The sequence below is a fragment of the Dermacentor variabilis genome, chromosome 10 (genome assembly GCF_050947875.1).
Source record: "Dermacentor variabilis isolate Ectoservices chromosome 10, ASM5094787v1, whole genome shotgun sequence".
Taxonomy (NCBI): domain Eukaryota; kingdom Metazoa; phylum Arthropoda; class Arachnida; order Ixodida; family Ixodidae; genus Dermacentor; species Dermacentor variabilis.
Genome location: NC_134577.1, coordinates 24,991,154 through 25,006,985, shown reverse-complemented (window position 1 = coordinate 25,006,985; position 15,832 = coordinate 24,991,154). Strand labels below are relative to the sequence as shown.

Below are 15,832 nucleotides of genomic sequence, written 5' to 3'. Positions count from 1 at the left end.
CATTGGCATTCTTCTGGTTGCTGCAGATCAAATTACTGCTCTGGTATCGCGTTGCAAAGAAAAAATACAGTAAACTTTTATTAATTCGACCCTGACGGGACTGACAAGATTTATCAAATTATCCAGCAGGTTGAATTATTCAAGATGCAGAAAAACACCGAAACACACCACTTATCTATTTGGCAGTATTTGCCCAACTCTAGCCCGAATCAAACACACATCCACTCTCTAACTGTTCAAAGTACTAAACTGATGCAAAAATAATATTAAAGCTTCCAAAGAATGTAATCTAAATCTAATCTAAAGAAAGAAATCTAATGCCCGTCTGGTTTCCTAGCAAGAAAAATTATTGCCCAATGGCTGCCGATTTTGTGAAGTCAGCTTCGCCACACTATAATTTTTTATGTTCGCTTCGCCGCAATACATCTGTGTTACGCGACAAAGCATACAAACTTTGCTAAGGCGATTTTGATTTCGTGTTTGCACTGCACAGGCAATTTTCGGCCCAATTTTCTTTATAAAAGAAAGGCGCAATTTTATAATCGGGTGAATACCATAATCAAATGCTGCTAACTATGGTTATTGCTTGAAAAGCTTCCTAGGGCGGGCCGAAAATAGGTGTTTTCATTGAGAGATGAGTGTTCGACACATTCATTGTGTCCTAAGCTCCACCGAGACATACACTGCCTCTAAGGGGGTTGATATGGGGGCTACTATAGAGGTCAAGTTCTAATTATTCGGTGAAGGCCAATTCCAGGATTGAAACAAGTAAAGGTTGGGCCCATAGATATAGAATAGAGTGGGCCAGAGCCTTTGGCCGGGATTGAATTAGCTGAAAAATTTAATTACCCAAAGTCAAATCAACTGAAGTCTACTGAAGCAGTTATAAGAGACACCATGTTGGGAGGTGAAGTAGGGTTGAAACTGTGGTTGAGAGGCCATCTGTGGTTCGTTAACCGACAATCCAAGATGACACAAGTGGTTTTATTGCTGCTTTTCACTACGTATTAGAATGTGGCCACCATGAGTTTGAACGACTGCATGCTCGGCAGCTAGACACCGTAGCCGCAAACTCAGTTCAGTAGATATTAATATCTGGACTCCTTTAACTTGGCCATTTACGGTGCTTATGAATGAATGTGAAACATAACTGAAAGGGACTCACAAACTCGTGCCAGTGCTGGGAACAGATGGTGTGCTGGACCGCTCGGTAACGCTCCACCTCGGGCAGCGACTTGCGGTCGTGGTAGTACTGGACCAGGTCCTCAGACAGTTGCAGTGACACATGCACCGTTTGCTGCACACGAACAAAACCAAAGTGAAAACATTAGGCTACAGTGACAACTGCTAAACAAAAGAGGAGAAGGAAGTTCAGGCTATTCTGCACAACAGCAGAGAGGTTGACAGAATGCAACGCCATATATAACCAGCCACTGAACTAGTGATTTATGATGGTGATCTAACAGTCTGATCTGTCTTGGGGATCATCCTCTGTTCTTCCCATTCTGACTCTCCTCATTCCTTCTAAATCAACGTCACTGTTGTTCTATGCATTCGGACACTTGTGTGTATCGGTCACAGGGATGTTATTGCATCTAATGTTCGCACAACCACATGTTAGCATATGTATCCAAGTTGTATAAATGTTTTGAGTGTATCTAAATGGAAGTGCACAATGATTATACTTTTCTGTGCGGAGGGTAGTATGGAGTTCTGCCTCCATTTGAAATACAGCTGCGGTGACCAGGAATTGGACCCATGACTTTGTGGTCGCCATCAGAATACAACAGCTGTTGAGCAACCACAGCCACCACAGTTGATATTTTAGAGCTGTTTACAAGCACATGATCGTGCTGCCTCAAAATGCAAGCTCAGATAGAAAAAGAATGCTGCAGTAGAAAACAAAGACACGCAAGATGGCACATGCTTACAATTGCAAATGTGCTTATCAAGTATGAGAGGGCTTGCATTTGCCAACAAAGCCCAATAAGTTAAAGTACAATAGGGACACTGAACAATGCGTTGGACACTGTGTGACATGCAACACAGCACAGAGGACTTTTAAACAGCGAGCATGCCTTGACAGTGTTGACTAGGGCCGTTGCTGAAGGCACAAACAATATAGCAGACTGCCAGAGCCGTTGACCCACCTTCATCTGGTCGCAGAACACAGCGAGGTTCTTGAGGAAGATCTTCAGCGCCTTCTCCAGGACACGAAACTCTCGCTCAGCACGCTCAAAGGCTTCATCTTTTTCCTGCAACAAGTTGTAAAGAGAGAGATATTAAGTAGAGGAGATAAATATGTGCATCACTGTATATGAACTACAGTAAAACCTTGTTGTAACAAAGTTGAAGGAAGAGCTGAAATTACTCCATTATATCCATTATTGTCCTTTATTACGATATATGCCCAATGGGGTGCAGAACTTTAAACATGCACACAAGAAGATGAATTTGCAGCAAATGAAACTGCTAGGCAGCCCTGCGTGCAATGAAAAGTTAATAAAAGAGCAAAATAACCTTCGGCGCGTACAATATGCAAGCTCCTAGCAACCGGTACGACTGCCTTTACAATAGCTGCCTTCTGTTCTAATGGTACGGTCTTCCACTTCCACTTTCCCCTTGGCTAGATCATGTTGTCATGAAACCAGCAAAACGGCGACATCACTGAAGGAACAGCTTGTAGTCTATTGTGGCAGAACAGCACATGGCACACAACACGGCTTGCAGACTATGCAGCTGATCCGCTGTTCTCGAATGGCTTCGCTGAGTGACCGAGCCCAGTGAACCTTACCGCACTGGCTTGCCTCCGAGATATCACTGGCACCGATGCAATCTCGGAGGCCATGCCTAGTTGCACCAGCTTGCGCGGCACACCACAATAAGGGAGACAAGTGGGTGCACTGGTCTTTCGCACCGCCTTGCGTACCAGTGCTATCTCACGCAAGCAGCACTTCACCATCGCCATCACACTTCTCTTCCTCAACTGTGGAAGGTTGTACAGGTTGGTGCAGGTTTGGCACAGCTAGGCATGGCCTCTGAGATTGCACCGATGCAATCCTGGAGGCCACACTTAAGCTGTGCCTGTCTGCGTGGTGCTGCAGGTGGATTTTTTGGTTTTGGAGACAAATCTAGTTTGTTATATCCATTGGCAGGACAATTTTACTTCCTTAATGTGAAGTATTGAACAACATATCTCTATGGTGATTTCAAGGGAAATTTTGTGAAATTCATTATACCCCTTATTTTGTTATATCCCATTTTGTTAAAGTGAGGTTAGATTGTATCTGAAACAACCAGCATATTAAATGCACAATTTCTCATCCTACGATTCTCTTAAACCTGCAGGACTGCATTTCACAGGGGACAAGAAATTGACCCAGCCTGCAAAATAAGGGCAAACTGTGACAGCTCGACACATCCTCTGCTCACCACGGACGTGAGGCCAAAGGTGGATGACAGGAGGACACCAAATCTGGACGATTTCTTGAGGACCGAGTGCAGGTTCAGCTTGGCCAGCTTCCGGGACAAGGTGGACTCTGATGGGTCTTTCTTGTACTTGGAAACTGAACGCAGGTGAGAAGGGGGATGAAAAAGATGACAATAGGAATAGCTAAGTTTTAAAAATTGTTAGCATATAAGGAGGCACAAATGTACTATTTGACTAGTCAAATATACAACACCACTAGATTTACATCTTCTGGAATGGCATACAGTGAAGAGAGACACAATACTTAGTCATTCATATTAAGCAATAGTTGAGACATCAAAAACAGAAAAAGTGCTCATGAATCTGTTTTCAGTGATATTTCAGCGCTTTTCCAAAACCATGATCAGCATATCCAGGCAAATTCATGGAGATCTACTTGCAACAATGAGTTGTAAATTTACATGGAATGATTTTTCTTGATGGGAGCTACAAATCTACTAGATTATTTCAGGAATTCATTTAATGGATACCTTCATAGCATGACATTGTTTCACCTCACTGCCATTTGAATCTGGCTTTATTCTTGTCTTGTATTTGTTTGTTGCCAATACTCAAAAAACAATAATTATAAGATCTAGAGGCCCACCAGAAACAAAACAGGCAATGAAGGCATAACTCTAATGTGCTTACAACAAATTTTTAATAACAAAATTTTTTTTTTACTTATATATTATATTTGCTGTCTGCACAGGTACATGCCTTCTTGTCTGAAGCCTAATGTGTGTCATGTATTTGCACTGGTTTGTGTTTCATTGTATGAAGCCCGATGTGTGTCATAAGCCTAATCGATAAAAAAAACAAGAAAAAGATGGACAAAGAAACAAAGCTGTTTAATAAAATTTCAGAGGCAACAGCTGTCATTAGCAAAGTGCATGCTAGATGGCACCACAATACCACACTGCAGCAAACTCTGGAGGCTTTGCCAAGGCAAGTGATATCTGCACCTTGCCAGCACATGTACATCAACACGCCCCTGAAGTGGCAATTGATGACTAATAGCGTGTATATGAGTAGCAGCATGTGCAAGAGACCTAGAATTGTTATCACAAATCGCAGTTGCCGTTTCATGCAAAGAGCTTCTAGTTTTATTCTTCTGAACACTTGAAACTGCGTAAACAACAACAATAAATATGCCAATTCATATTAATTGATTCAGCAAAAGTGTTTCTTTGTGATGCGATTTCAGGGTCTTAATTGCTGGTCTCGAATAGTTATCAAAAGAGTTAAGCAAAACAAAAAGCATGTCTTCATTCTGGTAGGTACAAAGCCCATTCCACTTTTTATTTTACAATGCATTTTATATGACATAGACATCTTGATACAGACATGATACAGACATATGATACAGACATGTGCCACTGACATACCCTTGCTTCTTTCTGAAATGCTGCCAGTGACATTTTGCTAAAACTGTGCATCATGGAAGATGTGTAATATGAATGCGAATCCCTACGGCAATCTCCATTATCAAACGTCGTTAAAGTAGGCAGGTGTCAATGAACTAAATGCAGCATGGTTGACTTACATATGAGACGTAAGAGGGCTGTAAAAGATTGGTAAGCAAAGTTCAGCAGGAAGTAGATACAGTACAGTAACTCACTTTTAGACGTATCAGTTAACCAAAAGTGACTCTTCCAGCAAAAATAGGCAGCACAAGAAAGAATACATGGCATACATATTTAAAGCGACATAACATAATTTAACAATGTGCAACCACACTACTGTCACACTGGCAAAATGAACAGCTTCTGCAGTGCTGGCGTAACCTGGCAAGTACAGGCTGGCTTGAAGGGAGATTATCGAGAAGACAGCGGTGTCAAACAGGGGTAGCCAACATTATAATTAACATCAAGAGAAAAAAATGGAGCTGGGCAGGCCATGTAATGTGTAGTGCAAATAACCGGTGTGCTGTTAAGAGTTACAGAATGTATGCCTAGAAAAGGCAAATGCAGTCAAGGATGGCAGCAAGTTCGGTGGGGTGATGAAATTAGGAAATTTAAAGGTACAACTTGGAACCAGCTAGTGAAAGGCAGGGGTAATCAGAGATCGCTTGAAGGGGCTTTTGTCCTCCATAGGATGATGATGATGATGATGGTGGTGGTGGTGGTGGTGGTGGTGATGATGATGATGATGGGAAGGTTAATCCCACTACATAGGTATATTACTCTCTTTGACATCTGTCACAGTTTGTCTGCTGGAAGAAGATTGTTTTCCATGCATAGAATCAAAACTATGGCCAAACATCCAATTTTAAAGCATAAGTTATGACTGACCAGACACATGTTGCAGACTTAAAAAGCAACAATCAACTGCTTTATAGCGTAACAGGAGAAATAGGAGAAAGAATCCAAGTTTCTATGCCGCCTCCTCAATCAACTTAGCCGCTTTGTCTCTGCTTGGTTCCATGGCCGACAGTGCCTTTCTGCTTTTGTGTCTTTGTAAAAGGCACTACCTTGCAGCTTGCCTTTTGGAGGCAAGGAATGTTGACAGGTGATAAATTTGCTTACTTAAAGAATCTTAGCACTGTGACCAGATAAACCTAAAGCCCCTCAATTTTTACAAAAGTAGCGCCATTCTTAGATCTTTCCGCCACCCCGCTCTCTACGGCGTTTCCTCCTCCACACCTCCTGACTGACTTTTTTTTCTTGCATGTCTATAGTGTTATCAACAAGTTTGAAAGCGCACAAATGAGGTGTGGGAAGTTGGCCTACCGAGATCCTTCCTCCGTTTGAACTCGTTGATGGAGGTTGCAACATCGGACATCTTTGCCATGGCCTGTGCCAGCATTGGCTTGTCAGGGTGGCCAGCCTCTGTTGACTGTTTCCATTGCAAAGAAAAAAAGAAACAAAAGCACAAGGAAGAAAACTAAGTAAAGTTGATCACTGAAAGAAAGAAGAAAATAGTCTCTATTGAAAAGAATGGTCCAGCAGTTTTGGTTGTGGTGGCCTCAGGTGGCGGCTCGAAGTCCTTCGACTCGGGCGAACTGAAAACTGCCATTTTCAAACAAAGAAACCACAAGATGGTATATCAACTGCCAGTAGAAGAGAGTGGTGCTGTAAGCTACAACTGTGTCTAATCTTCTGCTCCACTACTAGGAGGTACCTCGTAAAATGAAAGTAAAGAGGGCTACAATGTTAACCCTTTAACCCTCAAATTATATCCAAGAAAGACGTACCAAATTCTCAAAATTCTTATCTAGTCATATTTTTTAGGTTATTTTCTTGCTGAACATATGTTACTTTTTGGTTTCTGGTTATAAACAACACAATATGAAAGAAAAATATGTGATGACCGTAACTCGTCTTTGACAGTGGGAGCAGCACAACACCGAGCTTAACGAGCGTGACTTGTCATTGGCAATATTGGCGCAACTTCCCATGACGAATACAGCTCGGGATTGGGGGTTAAAAGGTTAGACCACCACAGTAGCTCAGCGGCTATGACGCTTCGCTGGTGAGCTCGAGGTAGCGGGTTCGGTTCCCAACAGCTGCGGCTACATTTCGATGGGAGCGAAATGAAAAAAACACTCATGTACTTAGATTAGGTGCATGTTAAAGAAACCCAAGTGGTCAAAAATAATCCAGAGACATCTACTACAACGTTTCTCATAGTCCCACTGTTGTTTAGGGATGTTAAACCACATGAATCAATCAATCACTATGAAACAAGCAAGTTAGAGGCCAGCAATGCCTGACACATTGTCCTGTGATGATCACCCACATTATCAGTAAAGTCGCTTGCAGTTGCACTACACGACTGGGTCAACACGCTTAGACACATGAGAACTCGTAGATGACTATTTTTGCTGAATAATCAGTTTCAAGGTGACATTCGTGTACCATAGGTTCTTTTTCACCAAAAGCACGAGCTGCTACTGCAAAGAAGTAAAAAAACCGAAGAGAAGCAGTAGTGCAGTTTGCCTTTGACGAGAAGAAGACAACATGGACACTGCTTGCCACCACAGCTACTAAGAGTGCAACCTCTTACCAATGCAGCTAAATATCATGCGAACATTATTCAAGTAGCCCTGGCCCTGTACTCATACTTGTTCCTATTAACATCTCAGAGACCTACAACAGCTGCTTGTCTTGCAACTGATTGATTAACTGAGCGAGCAAGCAAGTGGCTAGTTAGACGATTGAAAGAGTGATAGAGTGAGCAAATGAATGATAATGAAATGTCAGCTCCTGTAGGCGGGCTAACAGTGACATGCCTTGTCCAGCTCGTTAATGAGGAGCGGGTACTTGAGTATGCGCTGCACAGGACGGATGAGTACGGACGGCAGGTCGAAGCAGTTGGTCTCGTGCTGCATGCGCTCCACGCCTGCCTGGAGGAACTGCGCAGCTCGTGCATTATCCATATACTGCAAAAGACCACCAAGCAGAAAGAGAAAGCAAAAATGTAAATAAAGCATTCTAACAAAAACTTCCACACAGTGTTTCTTGTTTTATTCACGCATGCTACCATATTTTTTTATCAAGATCTCTACTGCACCAAAAACGTAAGCAAAGGAGCCTTTGAGCAGACAACTGCTATCATACCTTCGTCCAAAGGCCACTGACGTCATCGTGGTTGCGGCAGTAGTGGCCGTAGACCTCTTTCAGCTCGTCGGCAACGTTCACGAAACAAGTGCCTGCATAGACAAGCTGTTATGAACAAGCTGTCTGAACAACACTTACTTCCCAACTAACAGAAATGTGAATCAAACATGAATCCAGAAAAGTGCAATAAACAAGTCCAAGCACCAACTTTCATTCCAGGTCACTTGTCTTGTCGAAATTCATTTTTCGCACCAGCCAAATCCCTACTCTGCCTGCATTCCTGCAGTTATATAAGCAGTGCTTTATTGAAAGACATTAGCACATTCACAATCGAAGCAGTCAAGTCACAACTGCCTGGCTACACAAAGTGACTTGGAACAGAAAATACAGGACGAACAACACGGGTGAAAAATGAATGTGTCATCTTTCGTCCAGTGGTTTCCTGTGCCAAGTGACATCATACAATCATACTGACATTTTGACACTTCCTGATGAATCGAACAGAGTAATGACGGTTATGTGACTTGCAGAAACTTACAAGGGAATGTAGTACAACCTAACTGGAAAAAAATACTGTACCTAGCAAACAAGTACACAAGGCAGCGGACAAAGACAAGTGCTTGTCTTTGTCAACTTCCTCCTATGCTTGTCCATTTAGCACCTTTTGTCTGTATTTGTCCACGGATGTGGCAGGCAAATGATCTGTCTAAGCCTTTTCCAAAGTGTTGCTCACCAATGAGCTGCGAGCATTCCGGTTTCACCAGTTCCTTCTCCAGGGCGCTGAGCAGCTGTGATGAGACAGAAATCACCTCGTCGATGTTTCCAAACAGTGTCACAGCGTCGATGTCCAAGCTTTGCATCTGAGAAAGGCAGCAGCAGCAGAAAAGAAACAACACCAGGTCAACATGGCGAAATCCAGCCAATAAATGCATGCAGCCACACTTCTTCCATTGCATAAGATTTGTGACCAAAGAATAGTGTGCCTCATGTGATTTGATGTAACAGTAAACTCTCATACTTTCATGTTGCCAAACATGGTGCACTTATTACACAGAAAGCGTCACAAATCTGAACCTATTTATCACATAACAGAAGTGACATGCTTCTGCGACCAGCGGCCATAGCATACCACTTGTGTTTGCGACCAAAACGTGGTGTGTTGTTCCTGGGAGCACAATGTGCACAAATAATACATAAACCAATGTAACCTCGTATCCACAAGCTGTAGTGGTAATGTAGCAGATCAAAAAGAACGGCAACACGAAATTTGCAGAGTTAGCCTTCTTGACCACACTAGCGCTGCTTCCACAGCGATGCCTGTCAAGTATGAAAAGGAGTATACAAATCCGTGCAGTGCATTAACATAGTTTCAGTCAGTACATGCAACTAGAACACCAGCAGAAGACAGCCACATGTTAAGGTGTCCTCTTTAAGGGGCCCCTAAACCACCCAGAGGTCAAAATTTAGTTGTGGTGTTGCAGTTGTGCACAAGTATGTAGCCGCGAGAGTTTTTTGAAATGGTGCCGTAATAGCGGAGTTAAATGCATTTGATGATAGAAACACGGCCCTCGCTTGTTTCGCTCTTTCCTTCGCTACTCTTCATTCCTCGACTGGTCTCCTCCTCGCCGAGTGCTCCTCCGAATGTCACGTGACATACGTCATCGCCAACGCGCTTTTCAATACACTGTCAACTTCCGGTTACCGTGATTCTGCGCTTCTCGGCTACCTGCTGTTGCTGCCACGTCGGCCCGTGCTCCTGCAAAGCGTGCCGCTGTGGAACCTGTGATGTGCGCACATCTAGAAAGGCTCGCCAACATAATGGATCTGTAAAGTGATATAACGTGCCGAAGCACCTTTGCTGGAGAAGAACAGCCACCATCGCCGCCTTCGCCAGATCGTGGCAACAATATGGGTCTGTACATCCTGCTGTTTCCGCCCACTGGATGTTAGCCCGTTCTGCGCTAATGGCATCATCAATGCAGGTGTGCATGCTGTCTATAAGTAGCGAGTACAAATGCTGAGAAGGGCGTTTGCTGCAGGGAGGTGACACAAGTCGTTGCTAAAGGAAACAATAACTGCCCTACATGGCATCCATAATTCCCCAGCATATGTCTGAATCCTGGTGTCCTTGCAGTGGCATACTACGCTTTCCGGGAGCTCGGCATGCAAATAAAATGGTAGTTACACAAATGAGCAAAGTATGGGTTTATTACAATGTCACTAGGTTAACTCATTGAAACAACTCCAATGCGCTCAAGCCAGGCATTATGCAGCGCACAATCATGAGGCAGCCAGTGTCACGTCATTTCGTTTTTCCAGTCATCGCTCTTGCAGCCAAGCACTGCACACGGATGCCTTCTAGCCATCACAAAACACTCTCAGACTTTGTTCGCGCAGCTAATCAGACCGCTAAGCACGACTGTGTTGGAACACGAGCAATTTGGCACTTGCGTTGCGGGCCATAGTTACCGATTCGCAAGTGCACACAAGCGAGCAACATGACGAGGAAGAGCTGGGAGCGCATGTACCTGCTAGCAGACTAACCAGAAATCGTAGCTTCTTGTTCAACCAATCAACAGTGTCTGTTGCTGCTGCTGACATCACCAAATGCACACTGGTGACGTCACGATGAGCGCTGGGGATACAGGAGAGGTTCAAAGAAGAGCATGGGATTGTTTTTTGATTTTGTGGTGCGCCCGCGGCACATAGCGCTGCCACTCTTGGCATCGTTGATCATGACGGCATTTTGAACTTGATGCGTGTCTTTACTTGAAATGTTTAAAAAATATCAGAGGTAGTCTAGGGGCCCTGTAACAGTGGTCTGCAGAGTAGACAAACATTTAAACTACCTGTGAGTATCCAAGCCTATAAAGAAACTTGTAGATCAAGTCCCACAAAGGATTGTGGCAGGGTCTGAAGCCAAACAGTACGGGGCCTTGCATAGTTTTTAACAAACTTAATTAAAATGAAATTATGGAGTTTTACATGCCAAAACCACTTTCCCATTATGAGGCACGCCGTAGTGGAGACTCCGGAAATTTAGACCACCTGAGGTTCTTTAATGTGCACCTAAATCTAAGTACACGGGTGTTTTCGCAATCTGCCCCCCTCGAAATGTGGCTGCCGCGGCCGGGATTCGATACAGTCACCTCGTGCTCAGCAGCCCAACACCATAGCCACTAAGCAACCACGGTGGGTTTTTAACAAACTTGGTGCATGTTGTGGGGTCTCTCCTCCCGTACTCTTGGGACAAAGGAACGACAGTACACACTAGTGCAAACAATCACAAGGGCATTTATTGCACCTTTCATAGATCAGTGCCTGCTAGCCGAGCTGCTATCCACAAAACATGCCGATGGGCGCGCGACAAATCTAGAAGTCTGACTCACCGCGACCGGAAGCGAGCGAATATGTTCGCCCCATGCTGGATCCCAAGGCCTGGTCGTTCGCGTGTATGGTCACGCGAATCGTGGCGCGTTCGAGGGCGGCCACGCGAGGCGGTCTCGCAGAAGCATGGGTCGGCGCGCACGCGGGATACGTCCCCGCCGCGCGCCGACCCGCCGGGCAAGAGGGTCGCTGCACGTGCGGCACGACCGTCCCGGTTGCTGTCTCCAACCCAACCCCCGAGCGCCTTGTCTCCCGACGCCCGAGTCACCCCGCAGCGGCGCGACGCTCGCGCCATCTCTCGCACCGCGCTTGTACCACCCGACCGCCGCGGGCGCCAGGCCACGCGGCGGGCGAAGCCGCCCTGCAGGAGACCGTAGACGAGCCATGCGGGAAAACTAGATCTCAAGGGAGGCGTGAGAGTCACGCATCCCCACAATGTCTAAGATGTATATGCTCCTTCATGCTCTCAGAAAGTCGCATGGCTCTAATGTTCATGACAACAGAAAATATATATTGAGGTTCATACTCCTCACTGACAGGAGAGCAAGGTCTCAAGAAGCACAGTAAACACTCTTGGAGATGAGTGCAAGCAGACCTCAGAAGCTTGTCTTATGAGAAATGCACTGGTTCGATAAGAACCTGACGAAAGGCTCATGAGATATCGAATGCGCGGTTTTCTGCAGCGTGTTTTTATCCTCACACACATCAAGTCATGATCATCGTGATCATAAGCCTATTTTGTGCACAGTGCAGGATCAAGGCTTCACATGATGATCTACAATTTCTCCTGTCTTGAGTCGTCCAACTCAATCCAATGCTTCCAAATTTGCTGATCTCATCACACATCCTATTCCATCCTCTATGCAATCCAGGCAAAGCTCTCCAGCACTCATCTGAAGAATGTGCGTCACTCTCGCTCTCTTTCCTTCTCTTCCGCCCTCGACTGCAGTTCCCTTGCCATGGAGTCCATTCTGTTGCTGCTCTAGTGCAGCTTGTCATCATCATCAGCAGCAGCCTATATTTACGTCCACTGCAGGACGAAGACCTACCCCAGCGACATACAATTATCCCTGTCTGTAGTGCAGCTTGTGCCGGACCTTTACCTTATTGAGGCAAAAGCTTAGGACCAAAAAGATGGAAGTGCAAAGAACGCACCCTGCTCCGAGAGACGTCGCTGAGGTAGACATCGCAGCACACCTGCAGCGCCTTGATGTAGTCGCGCTCCGTCTGGAGCAGCTCTGTCAGCACGCACTGCCGGTGGTCCCTCAGCTTGCGCCTGCACCGAGGTTGAGAAGTGAAGAGTGCGACATGTTTTACGAACTTCGTAACAAGACAGGATTCTTGCACCTGCCCCTCGCTTAAGCAAGAGAACTCAGGGGAACCCAAGTTCTAGGGAGATCATCACAGATTTTAGGGGTTCAAGGTACAGTAAAACCTTGCTAATTCAACCCTCATTATTTTGGAAAATCAAATAATTCGGGCTCGTCCTCTGGTCCAGGCAGGCATATTCATTAATTAATGGCCTCAAACCCTTGTTAATTCAAAGGTATTTGGTTGCATACCAGTTAATTCGGATAACCCCCAGGGTGCAGAGCGCTGCAGGTGTCAATGAAAAAGAGAAAAAGCAGCGCTAGTCCAACTGAAATGAAGCGGCGACGTCCAAATCGCCATAGTCATCAGCAAAAGATACAGGAGCGACAGGAATAAATGCTTCATGCCCATTTGTGCCTATTAGTATTTGTCCTAGCACTTATTGTCACACATTACACCGTAAACAGCGCTTTTGCACTGATTTTGTGTGAAATCAAAGTAAGAGTTAGATTTATTTTGTAACTAAGAGCAAATTGGTGTAGTAATAATTTATTTACTGTTTTCTCGATACCCTCAATAATTAGACATTCAGCTCATTCGGAGATTTTTTTCCTGTCACTAAAGTGCCTTGAATTCAGGCCTCACACCGTGGCATAATCACGGCATAGGGCCTGAATTTCTCAAATTTGCGAGAAATCATGAAGGATACCATGTTTTAATGCGAAAATTCAAAAACACACAAAAAAAAATGGAGTACAGCTCCTCAGCGTAGGGTGTGCTTTTCCAGATCATGTCAAGTGGAACCTGCTATCATATGGCTAGTGAGCAGAGAATTCAACAAAATCAGGGCACTCACCGCTTTTCCTCATCCTTGGCTGCTGAGTCATTTGCTGTTCCACCTTGGCTTGTAGAGGCCGTCAGTGGCGTTACTTCATTGACCTGGCCCTGTGTCGTAGCTTCCGGTCCAGACAATGTATCTGTGTGTGGCAAAGGTGGAAGCAAGCACACGCTCAACTGTCGTGCACCAACAAAAAATTGGCAGTTTCACCAACGGGTGAAGCCCTGACTGAAACAGCAAGGTTTAGCGTTGTGCTTGAACTTCTCGAACGGTGTTCTAACAGTACGCGGGTCCAACTAATGCGGACACAACATATATGGGTGCAAAAAAATTTATGACACCTTTACTGACATTGGTTTATTTAAATTATTTACATAGTTATGATTGCTATCGCAATAATAACTATATAATGTATAGTTTTACGAACCCAGGACAGCGTGCCTGCAACACAGGAGCGGTATTCTTGGTTGATCACATTTGGGGATATCACATTAAATGAATACGGATTGCCCAAGCCAGCGTGCACAATTAATGTGAAGTTTGAGTACATGAGCATTCTAGCATTCCACACACACTGGAACGTGACCACTGCAGCCAAGAATGAAGCCCACAAACCCACAACAGCTCTCTTTACATGATTGCACTAACATTTGCATTGAAACTAAAGAGCACAAACAAGCCTTCAGCCCTCGATCCCACCAAAACATGGCTGTTAAGGCCATATGCCAGTGACAGACGTTAGCAGATGCGCAAGCACTCGAGCACACAAATACAAATCAAACTGTTTGAATTAGTGAACTTATTACCAGCAAATTGATTTCTGAAATATTCGGTAAATTCAGTCAAGGACCCATGTTCTATGCCAAGCTGTGCAAACCTAACTGCAGCAAGCTCCCTACAAGCTCCCTTTGGTTCCATGGAACTGTTTGATGCATCATCAGCATAAGCAGCAGCCTATTTTATGTTCACTGCAGGACGAAGGCCTCTCCCTTCGATCTCAAATTACCCCTGTCCTGCACCAACTGATTTCAACTAGTGCCTGCGAATTTCTTGATTTCATCACCCCACCTATTCTTCTGCCATCTTCGAATGCGCTTCCCTTCTCTTGGCACCCATTCTATAACCTAATGGTCCACCGGTTATCTAACCTACACATTACATGACCTGCCAAGCTCCACCTCTTTCTCTTAATGTAAATTAGAATATTAGCTATTCCCATCTGCTCTCTGATCCACACCGCTCTCTTCCTGTCTTTTAATGTTACGCCTAACATTCTTTGTTCCATCGCTCTTTGCCCAGTCCTTAACTTGTTCTCGAACAAAGCAGATGAAGAGAAAAAGAATGGTGGCAACCGCAATGCATCTAGAGAACAAAAGGTGGAGTGAATTATAAATAGAATTCAATATACAGCCTTTAATTTTCTCAATTTTATATCATTTTCAATTAGAGAGCTATCGTTTGGCATTCCAATGCCCCTACGGAACACAACTAAACTATGTAAAACAGGTTTAATATCAGACTGTGAATAGCGAGTCACAACTATGGCGCACAGCTCACCTGATGCTGCCCACGGGTCTGGTGAGGCAAGTGGTATCGGGGGTGCCGACCTGTTTGGCAGTGAAGTCACACTAGTGGACGATGTTGAGGGTACGGCTGGCGGCGGCCGCGTTGGCACGGGTGCTTTCCGAGTCACTGCAAGTTGAAAAAAAAAAAAGAAAACAGAAAGAACATGAGAGAGTACGGATGAGATGAGCACAAACAATTGAAAAATACTAGTGCCACTGCTAAAATTCTCGGAAAGGATCGAACTTTCTAGTGCAACTTTTCCCTGTCTCATAGCAGTTACTGCAGCCAGTCATGCATGCAGAGTCGTGGCCACATAGCAAACTGTAGAATTGCACTCAGCATGATAGTGCACATAAACAAGCAACAATTTTCACCCGATAAACCTTCGCGAGAACAATTCCTTGCTTAGCAAGAGAAAAGAATACTGAGAAGTTTACGCTCACCTGGTTTGGCTTCGTGAAAACTGGCAACTTCCCTGTAAAAAAAAAAAAAAAAAAAAAGCTTCTTGTAAGAACAATCCCTTTTCTCCCACTTAAAACCAGACTTTTGTTTTCTTTCTTTTTGTAAGCACTGCAAATTGTTAAAATGCTTCCCGCAGCGTAGACCACTTGCTCGAACGTGCTCGAATAACGAACATTGGCGCACTTTGACTAGTCATGCCTTGTGCTTTAACTAGTCATGCCCATGCAACCTCTTCAG

The 15,832-nt window shown here is 44.6% G+C and overlaps 1 protein-coding gene across 1 annotated transcript in view; it reads right to left on the bottom strand.

Moving 5' to 3' along the window:
* Nucleotides 1-15,832, bottom strand: part of LOC142560176 (dynamin-binding protein-like) — a 56,248-nt gene that overhangs the window by 23,095 nt on the left and 17,321 nt on the right. Inside the window, exons 6-16 of the mRNA XM_075672066.1 lie at nt 15,577-15,608; nt 15,125-15,259; nt 13,586-13,706; nt 12,574-12,694; nt 8,765-8,891; nt 8,032-8,123; nt 7,704-7,853; nt 6,202-6,307; nt 3,433-3,566; nt 2,151-2,255; nt 1,166-1,297 (exon numbers count right to left, since the gene is read on the bottom strand). Of these exons, the coding sequence (XP_075528181.1) occupies nt 1,166-1,297; nt 2,151-2,255; nt 3,433-3,566; nt 6,202-6,307; nt 7,704-7,853; nt 8,032-8,123; nt 8,765-8,891; nt 12,574-12,694; nt 13,586-13,706; nt 15,125-15,259; nt 15,577-15,608 (1,255 nt within the window). The remainder of the gene's footprint in view (nt 1-1,165; nt 1,298-2,150; nt 2,256-3,432; nt 3,567-6,201; nt 6,308-7,703; nt 7,854-8,031; nt 8,124-8,764; nt 8,892-12,573; nt 12,695-13,585; nt 13,707-15,124; nt 15,260-15,576; nt 15,609-15,832) is intronic.